Source organism: Megascapheus bottae, chromosome 7 (assembly GCF_031878675.1).
Source record: "Megascapheus bottae isolate mThoBot1 chromosome 7, mThoBot2.hap1, whole genome shotgun sequence".
Lineage (NCBI taxonomy): Eukaryota > Metazoa > Chordata > Mammalia > Rodentia > Geomyidae > Megascapheus > Megascapheus bottae.
The window spans coordinates 66,092,329-66,116,371 of record NC_143515.1 but is presented as its reverse complement, the minus strand read 5'-3'; the positions used below and the strand labels follow the sequence as shown (position 1 = coordinate 66,116,371).

General features: G+C 43.4%; 2 protein-coding genes across 4 annotated transcripts in view; both read right to left on the bottom strand.

Moving 5' to 3' along the window:
- The window catches only part of Ift172 (intraflagellar transport 172), a 43,335-nt gene extending 23,684 nt beyond the window's left edge, over window positions 1-19,651 (bottom strand). For both annotated transcript variants that reach the window (XM_090337263.1, XM_090337264.1), the window contains exons 1-15: window positions 19,547-19,651; window positions 16,157-16,300; window positions 15,180-15,292; window positions 14,559-14,598; window positions 14,221-14,286; window positions 13,246-13,325; window positions 12,962-13,049; window positions 11,375-11,589; window positions 9,745-9,868; window positions 9,308-9,403; window positions 6,503-6,664; window positions 5,680-5,733; window positions 5,132-5,235; window positions 4,387-4,472; window positions 293-405 (exon numbers count right to left, since the gene is read on the bottom strand). In XM_090337263.1, the coding sequence (XP_090193389.1) occupies window positions 293-405; window positions 4,387-4,472; window positions 5,132-5,235; window positions 5,680-5,733; window positions 6,503-6,664; window positions 9,308-9,403; window positions 9,745-9,868; window positions 11,375-11,589; window positions 12,962-13,049; window positions 13,246-13,325; window positions 14,221-14,286; window positions 14,559-14,598; window positions 15,180-15,292; window positions 16,157-16,300; window positions 19,547-19,585 (1,524 nt within the window). In that variant the 5' untranslated portion in view covers window positions 19,586-19,651. The remainder of the gene's footprint in view (window positions 1-292; window positions 406-4,386; window positions 4,473-5,131; window positions 5,236-5,679; window positions 5,734-6,502; window positions 6,665-9,307; window positions 9,404-9,744; window positions 9,869-11,374; window positions 11,590-12,961; window positions 13,050-13,245; window positions 13,326-14,220; window positions 14,287-14,558; window positions 14,599-15,179; window positions 15,293-16,156; window positions 16,301-19,546) is intronic.
- Window positions 19,652-21,952: 2,301 nt separating this feature from the next.
- Window positions 21,953-24,043, bottom strand: Fndc4 (fibronectin type III domain containing 4). 2 transcript variants are annotated; one of them, XM_090337261.1, is made up of 6 exons: window positions 23,902-24,043; window positions 23,692-23,807; window positions 23,258-23,462; window positions 22,729-22,818; window positions 22,266-22,390; window positions 21,953-22,075 (listed from the first exon to the last, which is right to left on the bottom strand). In XM_090337261.1, exons 1-6 carry the CDS (start codon window positions 24,020-24,022, stop codon window positions 22,040-22,042), a joined length of 693 nt encoding a protein of 230 aa, XP_090193387.1. In that variant the 5' UTR covers window positions 24,023-24,043; the 3' UTR covers window positions 21,953-22,039. The 2 variants fall into 2 exon arrangements, with proteins under 2 accessions (XP_090193387.1, XP_090193388.1); XM_090337262.1 differs by lacking the exon at window positions 22,266-22,390 and having other exon boundaries at window positions 21,959-22,075.

The window sequence follows — 24,043 nt, the reverse complement described above, 5'->3', positions numbered from 1 at the left end:
GCAAATGTCAGCTATGCACGAGAAGGACAGCAGAGCAAGGATGTTGTAGGAGGACACGGACTTGACAATAAAAGAGAAACCAACTTTCAAACTCTCCTCTTGCTTTGTTACCATCCTAGGACAGGTTGTGATACTAGATTCAGAGAACACTGATTCTTATATACTTTTACTACATCAAATGAGATATAGAACCAAGCAATTATGCCCACTTTGACACTCCTAATCCCTGGAAACAGTTTGTCTCACACCGTCTATGGATTAGGCAGGGCTTAAGGCTTGAAACTCTCCTCACACGAAGTTTCCGGTCCCTGAAGAGTAGCTTGTGCCCAGTCTCATTAAGTTCCAACCAATCCACACGGCTCTCATGGCTGATGGTACCAATGTTGTAGCCACCAATCAGATCCACTAGAAAGAAGAGAACACAAGAGAAATTTGATCTTACAATCATTGTTGGGCTTTAAAAATGTTGTATCAGAGCCGGCATGGTAGCTCACACCTGTAATCCTATACTCAGGAAGCTGAGATCTGAGGATCAAGGTTCAAAGCCAGCCTAGGCACAAAAAGACCTGAGATGTATCTTCAATTAACCTCTAGAAAATGGGAAGTGGGGCTTGGCTCAAGGGTAGGGTGATAACCTTGGGCTGAAGAGCTCAGGGACAATGTCCAGGCCGAGTGCAAGCCCCATGACCCACAAAAAAGAAAAAAAAAGTATCAGTCCAGAGTGTGTCCATAGGGAATGAAATATAGACCAAGTCAGCTAGGGTGTATAAGGAAACTGGGTCTTAACTAGAATTGTAGGTGGTTTGTTTAACCATGTAGTACACTAAAGTCTAGACTTTACAGAGAGGAATGTGATTCCTCTCTAATTTGCATTTGCCTCTGAGAAGTTCTGAGAAAATGGCTTTTACTGCTCATGAAATCCTCTTAAAAGCATTAGCACATTAAAGATAAGCCTGTTGCTGCATGCCAGTGAGAGAAAACTGATAAATAAAATGAACTGATGATCATATTTCTTCCAAAGAGTTACCTGAACACTTGAGTGCCTATGGTATGAGAGCACTGAAGGGAGAGGAGAGGGAATGAGGAAGGCCCACAAACAAAACAACTTTCTTTCTTTTCCTTCCTTCCTTCCTTCCTTCCTTCCTTCCTTCCTTCCTTCCTTCCTTCCTTCCTTCCTTCCTTCCTTTCTTGTCATGGGGCTTGAACTCTGGGCCTGGGCTCTGTTCCTGAGTTCTTCAGCTCAAGACTGGCACTCTACCACTTGAGCCACAGCACCACTTCCAGGTTTCTAGTGGCTAATTGGAGATAAAAGTCTCAACAGAACCCTCCTATTAATTACAATAAAAAATACATGAAAAAAAAGTCTCAACAGAAAAAAACAACAACAAAAAAAGTCTCGTGGATTTCTGTGCCCAGGTTGGCTTTGAACCTTCGTTTTCAGGTCTCAGCCTCCTGAGTAGCTAGGATTACAGGTCTGAGTCACCATCACTTAACTGAATTTTTTTTTTTTAATTAAAAAGCAAAGTGGGGGCCGGGGTGGTAGAGTGCACAAAGACCTGGGTTCATTTCCTTGGTACTACATACATTAAAAAATAAAGCTGGAAGTGGTAATGTGGCTCAAGTGGTAGAGCACTAGCCTTCAGAAAAAAACCCAAGAACAGAGCTCAGGCCCTGAATTCAGGCCCCAGGATTGGCAAAAAAAAAAAAAAAAAGCAAAGTGATCAAGCCATGTTTTCATGTCTAACTATAGTAGAATCATAGAATTCCAGAGCTGCAAGGATCTCACCCCTGTGAACTCTGAGACTACACAAAGTTGTATGTGTCTATATACATGTAACATAATCTGACAAAGGGGCTATGATGTTCATGGCCCCCCAAATTTAACAGAATTCTTTACAAACATTGAAAATGTGACTGACAGACTGAATGATCTTGACTAAAGTCTCATGGTTCATTATTGTCACTAGAATTTCAGACTTTTATTACAGATACTTATATTTTACCTCCATTTTCTAAATTTTATCTCATGTGAAATATCATATTCACATAATATAAACTAGTGGTGCAGGGTTTTAGAACTCAGGGCCTATACTTGTGCTTTATTCTTTTTTTTTTTTGCCAGTCCTGGGCTTGAGCTCAGAGCCTGAGCACTGTCCTTGGGCTTTCTCAAGGCTAGAGCTCTACCACTTGAGCCTCAGAATCACTTCTGGCTTTTTTCTTTGTATGTGGTACTGAGGAATGGAACCTGGGTCTTTGTGCATGCTAGGCAAGCACTCTGCCACTAGGCCAAACTCCTGGCTGTAAGTGCTTTACTTTTGAATCATGTTTCCAGCTCTTTCTGCTTTTATTTTCCCAAAGGGTCTCAAGGTTATGCCCAGGTTGACCTGGACTGCCATTTCCCTAATCACTTTTCCTGTTTAGCTGGGATGATAGGTGCATGCTACCATGCCCAGCTTTTATTGGTTGAGGCTGGCCTCAAATTGCAATTCTCTTAATCCTCGCCTCCACAGAAGCTAGGATTACAAACATATGCCACCATGCCCAGCTATGTAATGTAAAAATACTTTAAAAATAGACGTGCGGGCATGCATGTGTGTATGTGTGTGTGTGTGTGTGTGTGTGTGTGTGTGTGTGTGTGTGTGTGTGTGTGGTGTGTAAACTTGATTTATGAGAGATGGCATTAAAAATTGATGGGTGAAGAATTGACTTTATAAAAAGTTAAACATATGGAAAATATAATTAAATCTCTATCTACATTATATATAAAAATAAATTCCAGGTGGGAAACAAAATTTTTAAAAATGCTAAGGAGGGAATAAGGAAGACTTTCTTAAATAAGACCTCAAAATCACAAATCATTTTTGAAGTGATAAAATAGACAACATTAAAAGTATTTTTGAACATTAATGATGCCTAAAGAAGAAAAAGCCACAGGCTGAGGCACATATTTATCTGCAATGCAAATATCAAAGGCATATGTAGAGAACTTTTATCAATAATAACACGCAGCTTGATTTTAAAATGGGAAAGGAATAGGGACTGGTAATGTGCAGAGGAAGAAATCCAAATGTTCAATATATAAATCAAATAGAATAGAATAACGTATCATTCCATATACATCAGTAAGCCAAATCATGAAGTCAGTTATTTCACATATTGGAAAGAATATTGAATAATGGGAACTCTTAACTGCTGAGGTAGTGCAAACTGACACAACCCCTTTGGACAGTAATTTGGGAATATTTAGTAAAAGTGAAGAAATACTTCTTTCATGATTCAGCAAATTCTACTCTAAGTAATAAGCCTTAGAGAATGGAATTACTTTAATAGCAGATAACCAACATTTTGCATGTCATCAATAAGAGAAGTAAAGGATCCACAGTGATCATAACAAAATGTTAGACTTTCAAAGAAATGAGTATCATTATTATTAATAGCCAATATTTATTAATTATGCTAACCATGTATGAGGCACTAGCCTACATACTTGTCATATAATGAAAGTGCTATTTCTGTTCCCCTAAGGTGGATAAGGAAATTGAGGGATAGAAATGTTAACAGCCAGGTTCAGTGACTCAAGCCTGTAATCCTAGCTACTCAGGAAGCTGAGATCTGAGGATTGAGGTTCAAAGCCAGTCAAGGGCATGGAAGTCTGTAAGACTCTTAACTCCAGTTAACCACCAGAAAACCATAAGTGGCACTGTGGCTCAAGTAGTAGAGTCTAGCCTTGAGCTGACAAGCTCAGGAATAGTAGTACCCAGGCCCAGAGTTCAAGCCACACAATCAAACAAACAAAAAAAAAAAGAAAGAAAGAAAGAAAGAAAAATAACTTTGGAAAGATCACACAGTTAGTTAGCAAATAAAGCATAACCATTGTATATTGGATATTAATATATAATGCATGGTTGACTGTAGAGCCCCATTCTTATAGCCGTGTTATTAATCCCTAGATTTTTTAGAGAACAATGCACTATTCTGTTTGAAATATTTCATGATAAAAAATTAATATGGGAAGTAAAATTGGTAAGTGCAAACACACTACTAAAGACAAACTTTATCCAAAAAATGTCTCTGTTCTAAAGAGTATGAGTCTATAAAATCTAAACAGGAAAATTCATAAATATGCTAAAGATTCTTTTCTACTATTCTCAATTCACTAGCCCTAAGTGAGCATAATTATCTGGACAGATCTATGTAATATATATCTATATATCCAGACCTCAATGTCTAGGTATGGGTATACTCATATATGCTTAAATATTTCATACATCCATTGTAACAGTGGGGATAAATATATTCACCTGGTATCTCTCAGATTCTTTGATTCCCTACTGAACATAATCCTGTGATGTAAATGTATTTTGTTATTAAAACTGTAAGTCTTACCTACAGCAATAGTTTTAATATCAACAAGGTAAGCCAATTTCTTATTATCTTCCATTCCTCGCTGGCGCCTCTCATTAATACGGACACTGAAACACAAAGGCTGAGGTAAGCAAGGCAAAATGAACTTAAGGTGTTATTGAGGGCTCTGACCTATGACATGGAATGAAATTTTTTTTTTTTTTTGCCAGTCCTGGGCTTGAGCTCAGGGCCTGAGCACTGTCCTTGGACTTTCTCAAGGCTCTACCACTTGAGCCTCAGCACCATTTCCAGCTTTTTTCTATGTATGTGGTACCAAGGAATCGAACCCGGGTCTTCATGCATGCTAGGCAAGCACTTTAACCACTAGGCCAAACTCCCGGCCGGAATGAAATTTTTAGATTAGCCCGGGGACACAAGATTTAGAAATCCAGAAGCATGCTGGATGTGGTGGCTCATGCCTGTAATCCTAGCTATTCAGGAGGCTGAGATATGAGATCTGAGGATCATGGTTCAAAGCTAGCCCGGGCACTAAAGACCATGAGACTCTTATCTTCAATTAACTACCACAAAATGGGAAGTGGTGCTGTGGCTCAAGGCATAGGGTTGGTAGCCTTAAGCCGAAGAGCTCAGGGACAGCGCCCAAACCCAGAGTTCAAGCCTCATGACCTACCAAAAAAAAAAAAAAAAAGAAAAAAAGAAAAAGAAGAAATCCAGAAGCAATCTTTTTGGATTTTCAAGATTCAGAGAACCATGTGCGGTTGGTTACCTGATGAGGTGAGGGTTCATGAATTCAGTGCGTACAGAACCCAAGGTGTCATTACTCCCATATTCCACCAGGGTTAGCTCTCCGGCATTGAAGATCATGCACACCTAGGGAAGAATGGAAAAGGGGTAAGGAGAAAAGCAGTGGGGGGAGGGGTGCTGTACATCAAGGTGATTCCCACTTTTCTTCTTATTCTGTTTTCCTGTCCCACCCTCCCCTTCTTCATGTGCTATCTTTCATCCCTTGCCATTTGCCTCCTTTTTTTTTGTCAGTTGTAGGATTTGAACTCAGGGCCTCGGTACTTTCCCTGAGTCTTTTGCACTCAAGGCTAACTCTTTGAGCAACAGCACTACTTCTGGTTTTCTGGTTGTTAATTGGAGATAAGAGTGTCAGACTTTCCTGTGAGGCCTGGCTTTGAATCGTGATCCTCAGATCTCAGCCTTCTGAGTGGCTAGGATTACAGGTGTCAACTACCAGTGCCTGGCTTTGCCTTCCTTAAGTTACAGAAAGGGGCTCATCAAGATGGTGACCATGACCCAAGTTCTACTCACATTCTCATTTTCAAAGAAATATTTCTCATTGCCACCAGATCCTTGCCAGGCTATCTGTATAGAGAAGGAAAAAAAAAGAATTAAAAAAAAGGGAAAAGGAATAGTTATCCAAGAAAAGGCTTGTGAGAATATCAACTGAAAGACAGGGAGATAATTTTTTTTTTTTTTGCCAGGCCTGGGGCTTGAACTCAGGACCTGAGCACTGTCCTCAAGCTTTTCCCTCAAGGCTAGCATTCTGCCACTTGAGCCACAGCACCATTTCTGGCTTTTTCTATGTATGTGATACTGAGGAATCAAACCTGGGTCTTCGTGCATGTTCAGCAAGTACTCTACCACTAGGCCAAACTCCTGGCCTAGGGAGATCAATATTATGGTGCATCAAAGAGGCATTTTGTCAGATTTTTGCCTTGATCCTTGCATTTCTGGGAGATGACATAAAAATAGTCCAACTATGGAGATTCATACTCTGGGATTCTAAATTTCTCAATCCTTGGAACTAGGTTCTTTTCTTTTCTTTTGCCAGTCCAGGATCTTGAACTCAGGGCCTGAGCACTGACACTTTTTGTTCAAGGTTAGCACTCTACCACTTGAGCCACAGTGCCTCTTCTGGCTTTTTTTAAGTATGTGGTACCGAGGAACCCAGGCTTCCTGTATGCTAGGGAAGCACTCTATCACTAGGCTTTGCTCCTGGCCTGGAAGCAGGTTTTCAACCCCAGAATGTTAGGGCTTCCTGTGAAGGTTTTATGCCTGGGGATTTTGAGTCCCCATTAGTAGTAGCAAGCCAATATACCCCATTCCCCAATCTTCTATTCTTGGTTCTTACCTCACTAAGGCGATTGGTGTTCAGGTCTCCCAACAGCAGTGTATCTGATGTGTGAGCCACCAGGTAACGTTCCTTTCCCAGGATCTTCACCTCTTCTACCTCATAGCCATAGTGTGACTTGAGCACTACTCGGGTTCCTGAGGACAGGTTCTTCACAATTACCTTGGTAAGGAAAAATATGACTACTTTAGGCTTCCACAGCTTAAAGGAGTAATGAATATGCTGTGCCTTCTGCCAGTCTCCATCGTGGTAAACACAGCTAATACCTTGTTTATTCGTTTGTTATAGGATACTGCTGAAAATGGTGATACACCTTACATTATAGGGGACTTTACTATTAATAAAATACATTCACGTATTCTCTTTTGCTGCTCTTAATATATGAATCTGAAAGTTCTATTGGATAAAGCCAAATATTCACTGTTTCCATAGCTCTTTATATTATTTGTTTTTATTACGTCTTTTTTTAAGTCTCAGAATAAAAGATTTATCCTAGTGAAACAGGAGGGAGGAATGGAGAAGATAGATACAATTTTGAGGCTGGGACTATGGCCTAGTGATAGAGTGCTTGCCTAGCATGCATGAAGCCCTGGGTTTGATTCCTTGGTACCACATACACAGAAAAAAAAGCCAGAAGTGGTGCTGTGGCTAAAATGGTAAGGCACTAACCTTGAGAAAGTCCAAGGACAGTACCAAAGCCCTAGGCCCTGAGTTCAAGTCCCAGGACTGGCAAGAGAGAGAAAGAGAGAGAGAGAGAGAGAGAGAGAGAGAGAGAGAGAGAGAGAGAGAGAGAGAGAGAGAGAGAGAGAGAGAGAGAGAGACAGAGAGACAGAGAGAGAGAGAGAGACAGAGAGAGACACAGAGAGAGAGAGAGAAAGAGAAAGAGAGAGAGGAGTTTCTCTTACCTATGTAGGAAATGGGAGTTAAATACTACCACTATTGTTTCTTTTGATATATTGGGGGTTTGAACTGAAGAGGCTTATGCTTGCTAGGCAGGTGCTCTACCACGTGAGCCATAGCTCCAGCCCTTTTTGCTTTGGTCATTTTTAGATAGGGTCTCATTTTGACCCACACTGTTCTGGACTTTGCTTCTATTTATGCTTCCTATGTACCTTACATGACAGTTAAATGCTATGTGTTCAACCTTTTCTGTTGAAATGGGTTCTCTTGAACTTTTTTACCTGAGGCTGGCCTAGAACTGCAGTCTTAGATAGGTTAAAGATGCAAGGCACTATGTCAAGCTCACTGTTTTGTTTTATTTTATTGATAGTCTTGCTATATATAGCACAGGCTGGCTTGGAACTCACTATGTAGACTTGGGCAGTATCAAACTTATGATCCTCATCCTGCCAAGTGCTGAGATCTACAAACTTCTGTGCCAAGCTGGACTTCCTTCCATTTTTCTCCTCCCTTTTACTTAATTACTTAATTTGCCAATATAAGAGTCAGGGGCAAGACTTAAACTCAGGGCCTTGTACTCCCAATCAGCAATTTTGCTCATGGCTGGTGCTCTACCATGCCTCTGCTGTTTGCTGGTTATCTGGAGATAAAAGCGTCTTGTATTTGTCTGCCTGAACTGGTGTTGAGCTGAGATACTTAGACCTCAGCTTCTGGAGTAGCTAGGATTATAGGCTTAAGCTCTTGGCACCTGGCTAGATTTTCTTTTCTTTTTTTCTTTTTTTGTTTTCAGTGTTAAAGGACAAGCAAATATGGGGTAAGTACTTAACCAATGACCTAATACTCAGCCTCTGTAGTTATGATGATGATGATAATGATGATGATGATGATGATTTCAGTCGTGGGACTTGAACTCTAGGCCTGGGTACTGTCCCTTAGCAATTCAACTCAAGGCTACTGCCTTACTCCTTGAGCCACAGCACCACTTCTGGCTTTCTGTTGGTTAATGGGAGATAAGGGTCTCATGGACTTTAGTGCCTGGGCTGGCTTTGAACTGCGATCCTAAGATCTCAGTCTCCTGGGTAGATAGGATTACAGGCGGAAGCCACTGTGCCCAGCTCTGTTATTATTTTTTTAAATCTATTTATGTCTTTTACTACTGGTAATCACTTTAAGGGACATGTCTATAATATAAATATCTTTGTTATATCTGTTCCTCATAGTGCTAACATGATAGAGGACAGATGTTTCTGAAGAGAATAAAAAAAATTAAAGAACAAGGAACATAGCCTCGTGGTAGAGTGCTCATCTAGCACGCACAAAGCCCTGGGTTTAATTCCTTGGTACCACATACTCAGAAAAAGCCAGAAGTGGTGCTGTGGCTCAAGTGGCAGAGCACTAGCCTTGAGCAAAAAGTGTCCAAGAACAGTGCATAAGCCCTGAGAGTTCAAGATCCATGACTAGAAAAGAAAAAAAGAACAAGTGAATAAAAAGTGGAAGAAAATAAGGAGAAAAATAGAAAAAAGAGAAAAGTGGGCTCAGGAATTAAGTTATTAGCTTGCACAGTAAGTTCAGATGTCCTAAAACAATAGAGTTCACTTGGAATCCTATTTATCAAACATCCTCAGTGGATAATGGATGGCAGTAGGATTTAAACCACTAAGATGTAAGAGGTAACCTCCATCTATACTACTTAAACATGTTACTTAAAGTTTCTTATAACAGAAGGAAGAACTGTAATGGGAAAGTTGCCATGGAATTTCTGTAACACATTCCATTCCCCTAAACAGCTCTGCCCAAGAAATGAAGGTTGGATTTGACACTATAGCTGAGACCGTAGACAGAACAGTGTTATAAAGATGAGTGAGCCATGCAGGATCTCAGGGAAGCAGGCTCTCAGCTGCTCACCTGGCTAGGTCCCACGTATGTCAACTCAAACTTGTTCTTATAAATGCTTCTTCGGAGGCAGCAGTCAAACTGTTCCACTCCACCACAGAGTGTGCCCTTGAAGAGAAAAATAACACTGGCACGGGGAGGTTATGTAGAGACATCCTTAAAACTCTACACAATGGCAATAATAAATGGAAGTTCAGAAGAAAAAGTGTGGCAATCCTAGGACTCAGAGCATCTCATACAGTTGGATTAGGAAGGGAGAAATCATCTCTGCATATACAATCCCTTCCTTTGGACTTCCAATAGAGTGTCAACCTCCCTTTCTTTCCTTTGCCACCTGATTTTAAGGTTGCAATAGGAAAGAAAGAGAAGATTTTCTAGTGCCATAGGAGAGTGATTTGGGATTGGCAGGACTTTGTTACCAATCCAGACAGGAATTGCTAGTAACATACAGCACAAAGTCGTGAACCATCCCGCTTCCAGGCCAAGGCAGTGACCGTATATAGGTTGGCAATCTCTTTGGGTTTTGCTTCTTCCCAGATGCTTCTTCGTGGACTCCAGTTGAATACTCGAAGTCTAAAACAAGGTATTTAGCTTTTAGAAGAGATGGAGGTTGATTAAAGAATAAGTTAGAGGGGCCGGGAGGTTGGCCTAGTGGTAGAGTGCTTGTCTAGCATGCATGAAGACCTGGGTTCGATTCCTCGGTACAACATACACAGAAAAAAGCCAGAAGTGGTGCTGAGGCTCAAGTGGTAGAGCTCTAGCCTTGAGAAATCCCAAAGACAGTACTCAGGCCCTGAGCTCAAGCCCAGGACTGGCAAAAGAAAAAAGAAAAAAAAAAAAAGTTACAGCCAGGCACCAGTGGCTTACACCTATAATCCTGGCTTCTCAGGAGGCTGAGATCTAAGAGTCACAGTACAAGGCCAGCCCACAAAAGAAAAGTCCATGAGACTCATCTCCACCACTCATCTCCAATTAGCCACCAAAAAGCTGCAAGTGGAGCTGTGGCTTAAGTAGAGAGCTAATCTTGAGCAAAAAGCTCAGGGACAGTGCGCAGGCCTTGATATCAAATCCCAGACTCGGCACCAAAAAATCAAAACATAATAAGAAGGGAAGGAAGGAAGTAAAAGAGACAGGTAACCTAGACGCCTAGCAGAGGAGGACAAAACAGTGTCAAGGAAGCAGGGAAAATAAAGGAAAAATTAAGTAGTTTAAGACTAATGGGAGAAAAGAAAACAAAATATTAGGGCAGGCAAACCAAGTGAACTATCAGTAGGATAGAAATAGGGAAAAAAGTAAAACGAAATGGCAGGAATCAGAAAGAAGAAAGGAACATGTATAGCTACATAAGACTAAAGGGGACAGAGGATAGGACAAAGCTGGGCTAAGGCATGTTCCAAAGAAGAGGGACAAAAAACCTTAGCGTATATTTGCAATTTATTGTTCACTCATCCATGATCGGCCAAGTGTTGAGTATACATATATAGCACATGCTCACCTAGGCACTGCAGATAAAAAGAGAAGTAATCAGCTTTCCTCTCAAATACTCTTCAATACAGCCAGATAGAAGCAACAACTGTAACAAACCCTAAGTCAGTGGTCTCAGAACCCAAAGCAAATACAGACTAATTCATCTGTGTGATTCCAAGGAAAGGGACAGAGACAAGACAAAAGCATGGGGCATTTTAGAGTAGCCAGCAGGCCACTGACAGCATAAGTAAGAAGAGCTGTGTGCGGTGGTTCATGCCTCTAATCCTAGCTACTCAGGAGGCTGAGATCTGAGGATAGTACTTCAAAGTCAGCTCAGGCTGTGAGACTCTTAATCACTAGAAAACAGGAAGTGGTGTTGTGGCTCGAGGGGTAGAGTTAAAGGGCACAGGGACATCGCCCAGACCCAAAGTTCAAGACCCATGACCAAAAAAAAAGAAAAAAGAAGACGATGAAGATGAAGACGAAGAAGAAAGCATATGAGAATTCCTTTTGAAGTGCACTTGACACTATCCTGATTCCCACTCCGCTTTATAATACCTTGGCTAAAGCAGAGGGAAAGAAGGCAGAGATGCTGCTGGAAAGGGTACTCACCTGTCGTAACTTCCCAGTACAACAGACTGGCCCCCAGGACTTGCTGCAGCTGTGGTAAACTCTCGCTCTTGAGGGTCACGGCTATAATCAAACGTCTGCAGTACATGGCCTTCTTTTCCATACGCCACAATCCTTCGATCACAGCCAGCAGCCACGATACTGTTGGTTGCCCAAGCCAGAGCATAGGGTGGGCACGGGTGATTAACCAACTTGCCCTAAGATAGAGAGCTTCAATCATATGTCGAGGAATCTGTCCCAGAAATGTTTCATTCTTAGTACCTGATACACCCACTCCAACCACCTTGCATAAATCTTCCAACATTTTCCCACCTGACATTCTAATCCCAAAACTGTACAAATTGTCTTTTGTCTTATGAGTGAACACACACACACACACACACACACACATCCCACATATCTATACCTCATGACTTTGTGTGCTAGAGAAACATCAAAATAGTAAGCCATGTACTGATGGCTCACACCTGCAATCCTAGCCAAGCTCTGAGAATCATGATTTGAAGCCAGCCCAGGTAGAAAATCTATGAGATTCCTGTCTCCAATTAACCATCAAAAAGTGGGAGGTGGAGGTGTGGCTATGGCCTTGAGCAAAAAAATCTCAGGGATACTGCCCAGGCCCTGAGTTCAAGCCCTAAGACTAGCATCAAAAAAGAAATAGTAATAGAGATCTCCAATTAACCTCTAGAAAAACGGGAAGCAGGGTTTGGCTCAAGGGTAGCCTAGAGCTGAAGGACTCAGAGACAACGCGTAGGCCCAGGAATAGTGTGGTAGCCTTGAGCTGAAGAGCTCAGGGACAGTTCCCAGGACCAGGGGTAGGGTGGTAGACTTGAGATGAAGAGCTCAGGGACAGTGTCCAGGTAGAGTTCAAGCCCCATGACCCCCCCCCCAACACAAAAAAAGCGTGCTAAATTTAATTGTTTTACTAGTAATCTGTAAATGATTACTATACCCACTTATACACAGTAAATTTCCTTTTATGTTCTTGGTTTTTCTTTTCCAGAGTAAATATCTCTTCTAGGAATTGGTATGTGGGTATACATCTCTCCCTATATGAAAATATACATAGAATTTTAAATAAATGAGGGCCCAGAGCATGGCCTAGCGGTAGAGTGCTTGCCTAGCATGCACAAAGCCTTGGGTTCAATTCCTTGGTACCACATACATAGAAAAAGTTGGAAGTGGTGCTATGGCTCAAATGGTAGGGCAGTAGCCTTGGGAAAGCTCAAGGACAGTGCCAGGCCCCGAGTTCAAGCCCCAAGACTGGCAAAAAAAATTTACATAAATGCAATAATTTTGTAAAGCTCCCCTGAGTATCTTTATTTTCTTGCATCCCAAAGTCCTTTTCATCTGAATCATTGCTTCCTACGAATAAGAAGTGTGTTTAGAAGTGCTCGACTTCTAAACACAAATTCTTTCTGTGGCAGCATCTAACTGTCTCCCTACTTGAGATCTCACTTCTTTCAGTCTCCTCTCCCAGTGTCTCAACTGCAATGCCTTAGATGTCCAACCCCTTCTAAGAGGGCTTCTAGAATTCCCCTACCCACCCCAGTATATCCTTATTCATACCTGTGACTCTCCAGAGCCTTCATCATCAAAGAAATACCTAACAATGGTACCATCTGCATGACCAGAGAGGATCCCTTTCCCAGAACAACTAAAAGATTTTAAAAAAAGAAAAAGAGAAAAATAGAGGAAGAGATTATTCCATTTCTGTATAAGGTTTCCTTTCTCTGTCAAATACTACCACGCCTGTGGGTTTCCTGCTACCAGGCCTCCCCATTTTTCATACTATGGTCTAGAGTCCCCACAGTTTTTTTCCAAGCCCTTGTGATATATTCTTCCTTACTCACTTGGTTGTCAGTGCTACCACATAAGAATCTGTCCCATAGATAGTAGATGATTTGTTAGTTTTTGTATTTGCTAAACGAACCTGAAAATGCAAAATTAGAATATTTTAGTTAATCTATTCTGTGTGTATCTGTCTCTCTGTTTCTCTATGGTCTATTTTTTTTTCCTCGTCATGGGGCTTGAGCTCTGGGTCAGGGTGCTGTCTCTTAACACTTCAGCTCAAGGGTAGCACTATATCACTTTGAGCCACAGCACAACTTCCAGTTTTCTGGTTGTTAATCAGAGATAAGAGTCTCACGGACTTTCATGCCTGAGCTGGCTTTGAACCACAATCCTCAGATCTCAGTCTTCTGAGTAGCTAGGATTATAGGAATGAGCCACCAGTGTCTAGTGCTTGCACTCCTGCTCCCCCCCTCATCTTTCTATATAGCTCAGGTTGGTCTTGAATTTAAGATTCACCTACTTTAGTTACCTAAGTCCTGACATGCACCACCATATCTGGCTTAGTTAGGCTACTTTCAACTTTACCTGGTCTTTGGCAAAGAAATAAAAACCCCAAACACAAAAATCAGGTTGCTGCTGGGTGTGGTGGCTCATGCCTGTAATCCTAGCCACTAAGGAGGCTGAGATCTGAGGATCAAGGTTCAAAGCCAGTCCAGGCACAAAAGGACCTCAGACTCTTATCTCCAATTAACCTCCAGAAAACAGGAAGTGGGGCTTGGCTCAAGGGTAGAGTGGTAGCCTTGAGCTGAAGAGCTCAGGGACAACTCCTAGGCCGAGTTCAAGCCCCATGACTCACAAAAAAAAAAAAAAAAAAAAAAAAAAAAAAAGAAGAAGAAAATAAAAATAGACATTAGGTTGCTATGCATTCTCTTTCAAGCATACAACTTTGGCTGTAAAAAGATGACCCATATTCCTCTTTTCATATGCATTATCCCCACCTAGTAGCTCTTCTGTGTTTCCCTTCCCTACTTTACCTTGCCTTCAGCCAGTCCAAAGACTATGATGTACTCTGCAGGCCACTGCAGACAAGTCACAGCACTCTGTCCCAAAAGAAATGGTGAAAAGAATAATTCTACCTGTGTGGGATAGGACTGTAACAACACCCCACTACACATTACCACCCTTGACTACAAGGAATGAATGAATGAAAGGAGGGGACACAACTAGGCTCTTAGGAGGAAAGCAGATGAAGATGAGCAATCAGGCAATGGGAGAAATTAGATTCAGAAGTGAGAAAACGTAACTCCTGGTTCCATTTACACGGATACATATTTGCTTATCTTAAGCTACCAGGGTCTGGTCTGAACTTTACCGTCTGGATGAACTTGTTACAGATGACTTTCTTGTCACCCCTGCCAAATAAAAGGAGAGAAAGCATACTAAAAACCACTTCTATAAACAGGATCTTCAAGGATGCTGAGGGAAGGAAACCAAGCCCAGATATCTTTCCTGGACCACTAGTGTTCTCTAACCCTCTATAACAACACTGAAAAGGAGGCATGAGAGGGAGCCTAAGAAGCCAACAGCAGCAAGGATGCAACATCAAACTAGATCTCAGGATCTCAAGGGGCCTTCTGGGTTTGTTTGTTTGTTTGTTTGTTTTTTGAGACAGGATCCTCTAATATACTAGGATGGCCTTGAACTAATGATTCTCCTGCCTCTGCCTCCAGAGTGCTGGGATTTCATGCACATGCCCTTGTGTCTAAGCTCTCAGAACATTCTGCTGACCTTAGACTGGTTCTTTCATGAGTGGAATTTCAGAACAGGTAGGACAGGCAAAGGCATGAAAGCAACAGAGACAGATTCCAGAAAGTCTCTGTCTTCTATGCCCAAGCCTGACTTCTTATCTTTCCTATTCCTCCCCCCAGTGAGACATTTCCTGTGTCTGCCCCTTCTTTTCTGGGCCATGCCATCCCCCAGTCTCTGTTCTCACCAATCTTCTCCAATCTTGTAGACATAGATGATGTTGTCAGTCTGTCCTATAGCAATTTTAGTGGAATCAGGGGAAAATGCCATGCCCTTTACCATATAGCTTTTTCTGCCATACTAGGAATAAAAAACAAAAAGAATAATGAATATACATGAAAAAGAGAAGAAAAGATACATGTACTCTTTTTTTTTTTTTTTTTGCCAGTCCTGGGCTTGAGCTCAGGGCCTGAGCACTGTCCTTGGACTTTTTCAAGGCTAGAACTCTACCACTTGAGCCTCAGCACCACTTCTGGCTTTTTTTCTATATATGTGCAAACCTGGGTTTTTGTACATGCTAGGCAAGCACTTTAACCACTAGGCCAAACTCCCGGCCCCGATACATGTACTCTTAATAGGCCAACAGATTTATACTGAGAAAAGCAATGGGAGGCCACAGTGAAGAGGCATGTTTCCATGTTTTCCAGGGTTTATTTTGCTAGTCCTGGGGCTTGGACTCAGGCCTGAGCACTGTCCTTGGACTTTCCTCAAGGCTAGTGCTCTACCACTTGAGCTATAGCACCATTTCCGACTTTTCTATGTATGTGGTACCAAGGAATCGAACCCGGCTCTTTGTGTATGCTTGGCAAGTACTCTACCACCACTAGGCCAAACTTCCAGGCCAATCTCTTAGCCCCTGTTTTCTAGGTTTTTTGTTTTTGTTTTGGTCGATTGATCGTGGGGCTTGAACTCATGGCCTGGGTATTGTCCTTGAGCTCTTCAGCTCAAGGCTACCACCCTACCCCTTGAGCCACAGTGATTTTATGGTAGTTAATTGGAGATAAGAATCTCAGGTCCTTTTGTGCCCAGGCTGGCTTTGAACCTTGATCCTCAGATCTCAGCCTCCTGAGTAGCCAGGACTACAGGCATGAGCCACCACACCAGCTATTTTCCAGGTTTATAAGGACTTGTCAACTGGCTAAACTAGACGTAAACACTCTTCACCTTCATATCAGCTGGTTTGGTGGAGAATTTATCTCTCCGCTCTCCATGTTCATCATACAGCAATACCACTCGGTCCACTGTGCAGACAGCAAATTTGGCATTGTTCTGTGACCAGGCCATGCAGGTGACCTTTGCAGCTCCATCCTGCAATGAAAGGGGTAAAATAAATACAGGAACTAGTCTAAAAAGTCAAAAGCATTTCCAGTTCCATTGCTTTTTAGTATGACTTTGGTTACTTTCATCCTGTCACAGTTCTTTCCTTAAAGCAAAAAGATGACTGTTACCCACATTAGTCTTTAAGGCCATCAAATGCATCAATGTAACTCGAATGATCTTCTTGTTCCCTTATAGCCCAGGACTGATACTTAAACAAATTCAATTGGCTGGATGCATTTTAGCCTTTAGTCATTCATTCAATTAATCTTGTTAAGCAATTAATATTTGTGAATAGTTAATATGGTACTGAAAAAAGGAGAGCTGGGCGGGAATTGAAGAGAAACAAGGAGTAAAACATAGATCCTTTCTCAATACCTAATAAGATGGTACGAAATCAAAGTTTCACATAAGAAGTATATAGCAAGTGAGATAATAATCTGGAGAAATGGAAGAGGCTCAAGTGGTAGAGTGTTAGCCTGGAGCTGAAGAGCTCAGGGACAATACCCAAACCCAGAGTTCAAACCCCATGACTGACAAAAAATTAATACTCTGGAGAAGCCAGAGATAAATTTATGCTTAAATGATATTAAAAAAACCTCTAGGGCCGGGAGTTTGGCCTAGTGGTTAAAGTGCTTGCCTAGCATGCATGAAGACCCGGGTTCGATTCCTCGGTACCACATACATAGAAAAAAGCCGGAAGTGGTGCTGAGGCTCAAGTGGTAGAGCTCTAGCCTTGAGAAAGTCCAAGGACAGTGCTCAGGCCCTGAGCTCAAGCCCAGGACTGGCAAAAAAACAAAACAAAAAAAAAAAACCCTCTAAAATATATGCAAGTGAGTAGGAAGTTACCTGGGGTAAAATAAGTCAAAGCCAAAAAAGTGTCAAAAAAAATGGTAAAAAAAAAATGGTCAAGTCAAGAGTTATTTAGTTTACCTGAAATTGCCTGGTGAACAGCAAAGGAGGTAGGGCAGGAAATACTGACTAGGGGAAGCTCAAGAAGGGCCTTTGAAGCCAGGCTAAAGAGTTCGGGGTTATTTTGCAATTAAGGAAAAATGGTGAGAGTTTGAGATAGGAAATAAAATAATTAGAGACTTGAGATGAATAATGCCTTAACTCCCCCCTTCTTAGAAGTCCAAGTTAGAACCTAGTGAATTATTTTTTTGTTGTTTTGTTTTTTTTGGCCAGTCCTGGGCTTGAGCTCAGGGCCTGAGCACTGTCCTTGGACTTTCTCAAGGCTAGAGCTCTACCACTTGAGCCTCAGCACCACTTCCGGCTTTTTTTCTATGTATGTGGTACCAAGGAATCGAACTGGGTCTTAATGCATGCTAGGCAAGCACTCTACCACTAGGCCAAACTCCCTGCCCCCCTAGTGAATTATTTTTATATGTCTATCCTTCTTACCACCAACTCTAGTCCTCTATGGTTTTGCCTCCTCCCCTCCCCTTTAACTGACTAGGAGTTAGATCTAGGGCCTCACACTTCCTAGGCTTATCCTCTACCACCTGAGTCATGCTCTCAAGGTTTTCTATCTTGAAATGAAAACCTTTAGCTCCTACTCCAATTATTTGATTAATTAATTATGTTCTAACATTTACTTAAAATACTGTCACTTTTTTTTTTTTTTGCCAGTCCCATGGCTTAAGCTCAGGGCCTGAGCACTGTCCTTGGGTTTTCCTCAAGGCCAGTGCTTTAGCACTTGAACCACAGCATAACTTCTGGCTTTTCTATATATATGGTACAGAGGAATCAAACCCGGGTCTTCGTACATGCTAGGCAAGCACTCTACCACTAGGCCAAACTCCCAGCGCAAAACATTATCACTTTTACCTTAACCCACTTAGCTCCTAAGTCAGAAGTCAACTCTTTTTACCCAGATCCTCAAACTTGAGGAGAAAAGTCATACCACTATACTGCCATCCTACAATCTTCATATTGAATTAGGCTAAAAGGATAGAGAGCTCATCAACATTGCCTGATCATCTTTCCTTCGTGGCTGTTCCCAATCTTGGGCATCTAGCCCTACCTGCATCATGACATCATCTTATTTTGGAAAACTGCAGAATACCAGTTCCAATTTTTCGATTAAGGCAAGGGAATTTTAAAACTGTGGAGACTGCTGGAGCAGCTTTGAGCAAGGAACACAACTCTTATGTTCGGAGTTTGTTCTGTTCTCAAAACACCACATTCTCAGAGAAGCATTCTTGAGTCCTATAATCAACTAATTGTCCTTTTTTCACATGTTATATTTCACTAGACTAAATTAGGTAGGGATTAGAATAATAGCAGCTAACTTTAACAATCAGGCACCATAGAATAGGCATTTTGATGAATGTTTTATGTGTATCATTTCATTTATCTCATAATTTGGAGGTAGACACTATTATTGTGCCTCCTTTTACAGATGGGAAGACGTTAAGGCACCAAAGTGTTGAATAACTTGTCTAAACTTATATGCACAATTTGCAAGTTGCAGAACCAAAACTTAAATTCATGTTGTCTACCTGTAAATCACAGACCTAACATCTTTAATTATGCTGCACTGGTGATATACACTCAATCATGGTAGATTATTTTTTATTAGCTAATCCAACTTTTCAATCTTAAATGCCATTCCTTCTTTATCAATTTTCATCCTGCTTTTCACTTCACAATGACTTTAAAAAAATTCATTTAACTCCTTCCCAAGTGTCCTGAACAGCTACTTCTGGTAGAGCACCCAGAGACATCAGGTCCTATCGTCAAATTAGTGATGGAGCTAGCCTGAAAGCCCACCCTTTCTACACCAGGTTTCAGGTCCTCCCGCAGTGCCCGGATCTTTGCAATCTGAAGTGACAGATCTTCAGCAGAATGAAGATTCAGTCGTCTGCCCTCCCTCTGTAGAGAGGCTTGCATCTAAAGCTTATTTCATTCTCCAGGTTAATGTGCATTGCCCACACGTGCGTCTCTCGCCCGGAGACTCTTGAAGGCAGGGAAAGTCACGAAGATGGATTAGGAGCCTTAGCGGCCCCAGCGCGGGGCCCTGGCACTGAACTGCTGCCATATGGAACGTAATGAAAATTACGCTCATTCGCAGTCAGATTCGCCTATGAAAGCGGCGTCGGCCGAGGAGTCCGGGTCCCGACTGGAAATCTTTCAGGGTTCACAGTAGACGCCCCCCATTGTGAACTTGGGTCCCCTCACGTGTCTCGGAACGCACGGCAGCTGCGGGGGGTGGGAAAGAGGCACCCAACTCCTCACCTGAGGGCTCAGCAGGGTCCTCAGGTGCTTCAACTGCATGACGCACACCTGCCTCTTAGATGCTACCAGACGGCGACAAGTCGCGCGGTTACCTGGACAACCCGCCAAGCAGCGGCGGCGCCAGGCGCTGACGCACGCGCGACGGGAGCACAACACACGTCACGAGGGTCACGTTCGCCGCGGAGCAAACAGGATGTGCGCAAGCGCAGTGAGATCTAAGGAGGGACTGCCTCAGGGCTTGATGGATCCCCTCCTTGACCAATCCCGTGGCTGTATGCAAACCCTAGCCCAAGCCCTGCCCACAAGGCTGTAGCAAGTTTCAGGACCTACAGAAGGACACTCCCAAGTCTTCCTAGTCCTTGGGTGATGGGAACGTGGTGAAGTGCTCTCTCTCTGTGGTCTTCCAACTGTGGAGGAAACAGGGCAAATATGTTACATTACTTGCTCGGGACCACAAAGCTAATACAGAGGAACCAGTGAATTCGCTGTATCTGTCTGCCTAGTAGTATGCAAAATGTTGTGCATATATTATATTGTTTAATGTCGAAAGACTTTTTAAAGGATATATCATTATTAGTCCCATTTTATATAACAAGAAAGCCAAGTTTGGTAAGGTTACTTGCCCAATTTAGCACAAGCTAACAAGTTAACGCAAAAGTTGTTTGGGATTCAACCCGGAGCTGGTGAATTTGAGTTCCCTTTTTCTTGGTTCTTCTGTCTTAGCTCACTATTTCCATGCCAGAATGTTCCCTGTAATACTCCTGTCCAAGAGGTGTGTTTCTGAGTCTAAGGAGTTTTAGAACCACTGACAGAGGATTACTCCGTTTTTCCTAAGTGGACATTGGACAATGAATGGCGAATTCAAGACTCCTTGCTTAGATCAGGATGCTTTTATTGGTCAGAGCCAAGGACAAACCCGAGTTTGGCTCACCTGATAGGTTAAAGTTAAGTCTTGTGATACCTGGGGTTGGACCTTGGTAAGTAGAGACTAATCTTCTGGTTCTTTTCTTTGGATTGGAGTTCCTTTCAGAATTTTTGGTTGTAATATACCAAAGAGCTTAAATGCAAAACAAACCAACAGACAAAAACAACTGGTTGTTTACAAACCCCTCTTCTAGAATGATCTAAAGTTGGGAAACATGTAGCATGTGTTTTCTGGATCCTGGGTCATGTAGCCTCTCCCTTACAGTGATTGTTAATGTCAATGAGTATTTCTCTCCCTGTCAACCAGCTCCCTCTTGGGAATTAGGAAAGAGTCAAGGGCAGTCTCTATTTCCACAGGAAACAAACGGGTCCCAGAGCCCAAATTATAATCCTTTTGTCAGGGGAATCCCAACCCCTCAGTTTTATTTCCAGAATCTTCCTCTGGATATGATGACAGAACATGAACATGAATCCATTTATGCATTACAATTATTATTGACTTTGACTCAACAGAGACAGAGAGGCAAGATGAAAGGGAAAACAAAAGCAGGGAAAAGAGACACAAGAATGCACAAGATGAGAGCACATGGCACAGTGAGATCCATTAGTGCAGCTGCTGTTTCCTGAGTTCCCAAAGACTCTCCTCATTCCTTTTCTGACCACTTGCCCAGGTTGATAGAGGAGTCAAGATTATTGATGAAGAGCTGGGCCAACAAAGTAAGCAGTGAAGATTTAAAAAAGAATAATAAAGCTACTGGCCTTCTCACGTGCCATAACTTTGTTTCCCATGGCACAGGAAGAACTTAACATCTTCTCATTTCCCTTCTCCTCAACAAGTGAAGAAAACTAGGGCTCCAATTTTCTATAACCCTTCTTTATGTACCACCTCTGCTCACTTTAGGCTGAAGCATCAACACCAACACCTGACAAAGAATTTGCTTCTGTAATTTGGTGGTGGTGTGAGGGGCCTTTGGAAAGTCCAGTGAGAGACAGGTGGGGAGATGTCTTCAGCATACCATAGAGTCAGCTCCAGTTCATCCAAGAACATTTATTGGAAAAATGTCTGAGGGGTGAGATCACCAGCAGCTGGAGGGGCTGCCAAGTGAAGGGGGAGCACCAGAGGCTCCGTGGAAGACTTTGGAGTAGTGCAGTGCAGCATCTGCCCCCAGGCCCAGGCAATCCCTCTTATTCACTGGAGGAGGGCAAGTACCCACCCCCTCTGAGGCCCAGAGGCAAGACGTGGGGACATCTGGGCATGCCAAGAGTCCTGACGTAGGTGAAATGGGGCCCCTATGTGGGACCTTAATGGGATAGGGTTGAATAAGTGACTTCCCCTGGATCTGGGGGTGGGGGATGGGAAGAAATATTCCATCTGATATCCACTCCAGGAGCACAGACTCGAATAGACCTACCTTCTGGCCCTGCTCACAGTGGAAAAAGAGGATGGGTACCAGCCTGAGATTGTGGGAGTGCATTACTCTTGGGGAGTCTTGAACAGATCACCATGTTAGGCTCTCCCTCACCCCATCCCTATCCCCAGCTTGTTAGTGCATTTCTCTTCTGGTTCATTCAAACATCAATGGTGTTGATGGACGGTGACTTTTTCTGCAAAAGAAAGAAGATAGTCTGGGCCTCTAATTCCACCAAAGTAATAGCTGCTATGCTTGCTCGCTGATTTCCTCCATCCCAGACTTTCCATTCTTCCCCTTTCTAGCCCTCTTTGGCTTTTCCCTTCCCCCTGACTGCTCCTCTGCATCCATCTTACCCTTCCCACCCTCGCTAGCCCTCATATCACCTGTCTTGTCCCCACTGGCCTTTCCTGAGGACTCTGCTCTGGCCCCTTCCCTTTCTCCTTGGGATTGTTGTTGGAGTCGTTGTCTTTGATGATGTCATACTGGCGGCAGAACAATCCAATTACAGCTGAAAGACAACAATACCATCTGAGGCTTAATTTTTTTCCCCCCCAGAGCTGAGGACCAAACTCAGGACTTGGTGCTCTTCTACAGGGTTAAATCCCCCAACTCAAGCCTTAATCTCAGTACCCACACAAACTCTGGAAAAGCCAAGAAGGAAATAGTTGAATTTCTGTTGTACCTGCAATCGTTCTCTCCCAGCTTTCAGCTGCCTTCTTTCATTCTCTTTACATTTGTCTTGATCACACTTCCCCAACAACTATTTCCTCACTCCCTTTTCCCTTGACAACCTCCACCATCTTTCATCTTCACCCAGTCCCACTCCCTAAGTTCTCAGTTTCTTACCAGCCCACATGAGCAACACCACAACAATGATGACTACTTCCCCTGTCTGCAGGGGTCGTTCTCCATCCAGCCCCTCCACAGTGATATCCCCTGAGGAGAAAAGAGACAAACCCTGGGCTATAGGAGACCTGCTTGAGGGAAACATCACATGCAGAACTGAGATGCTGGAGACTAGAATCAGGCTGAAGCAATCAGTATGTCACCCCTGGACTTGCAGGGTAGCCATTCTCAGGGACATGTGATGAGAAACCAAGAGGCAGGAACAGAACTCACGCATGCAGGCTGCAGCTGATGTGATTTGAGGCGGGGTAAAGGGAAGCTAAAAGCCCTCCCCCCCCCAAGATTCATTAGCAGCTTATCTATAGCTGGTCTCCTGCCCACCTGTTCTTCCTTCCTTTCCTGGCAGTACAATGAATTAAATCATCTTTCTATTCATCTAAGCTAGACTGATGCGTTGCCTGGGGGGTGGGGGGAGTAAGTGAGAGGTTCAAAGCTAGGTGAGACAGAGTCCCCTAGCACACACCCTCACCTGGGCTGGAACTGTTGGAAGGCAGCCGGTCAGAACCCTTGAGAGTTCGGAAGTGCACCCGGGGCCCTGGAGGGCTCTCTCCCCGGAGACCTATGCTCCTGACTTGCACCGTGTAGTCGCTGTCTTCAGCCAGGCCCCACAGAGCACAGGCTCGAGTGGTGGTGTTCACCTCCCGGATCACACGCTGCCCGGGGCCATTCTGCCTCTGCAGGGGGACGATGGGAGAGGAAGACAGCCTTGGCCCAGTCCCTGACCACCAGGCTGGACTCGAGACCAGAGCATGCAAGGGAACAGAGAGAACAAGATCAGACTCCCACCGCCCCCCACCCGCACCTCTAGGGGGTAGTTGAGAGGGTGAAGGTAAGCCAGGGAATGCTAAGGAAGGCTCAGAGCTCCAAGGACACAGGTTGGGGAAGCACAAAGGTGATTCATACTTGCTGAGAAATGGAGTAGCCAATGACGATGTTCCCTTCTGGGACGTCCCAGGACACCGTGGCCGAGTTGGCTCTAAGGTGAGTGACCGTCACATTCACAGGAGAGGGAGGTCTGTCTGTGGGTGCCAGCCAAGGTGTTAACAGGTTCACCGCCTCCAACACCAGCTCCAGCTGCGCCCCCTCCCCGTCGTCCCCATCCTCTGTGCTCACCTGCTCGCACGAAGCCCAGGTCACAGCTGACCAGCAGGAGGACCGTGGGACTTAGATACGGGGAGAGGGGCATCAGAGAAGCCATGGTCCCCACCGAGTCCGCTGGTGGGCACTGGGGCATCTACTTGTCATCCAGGCGGGG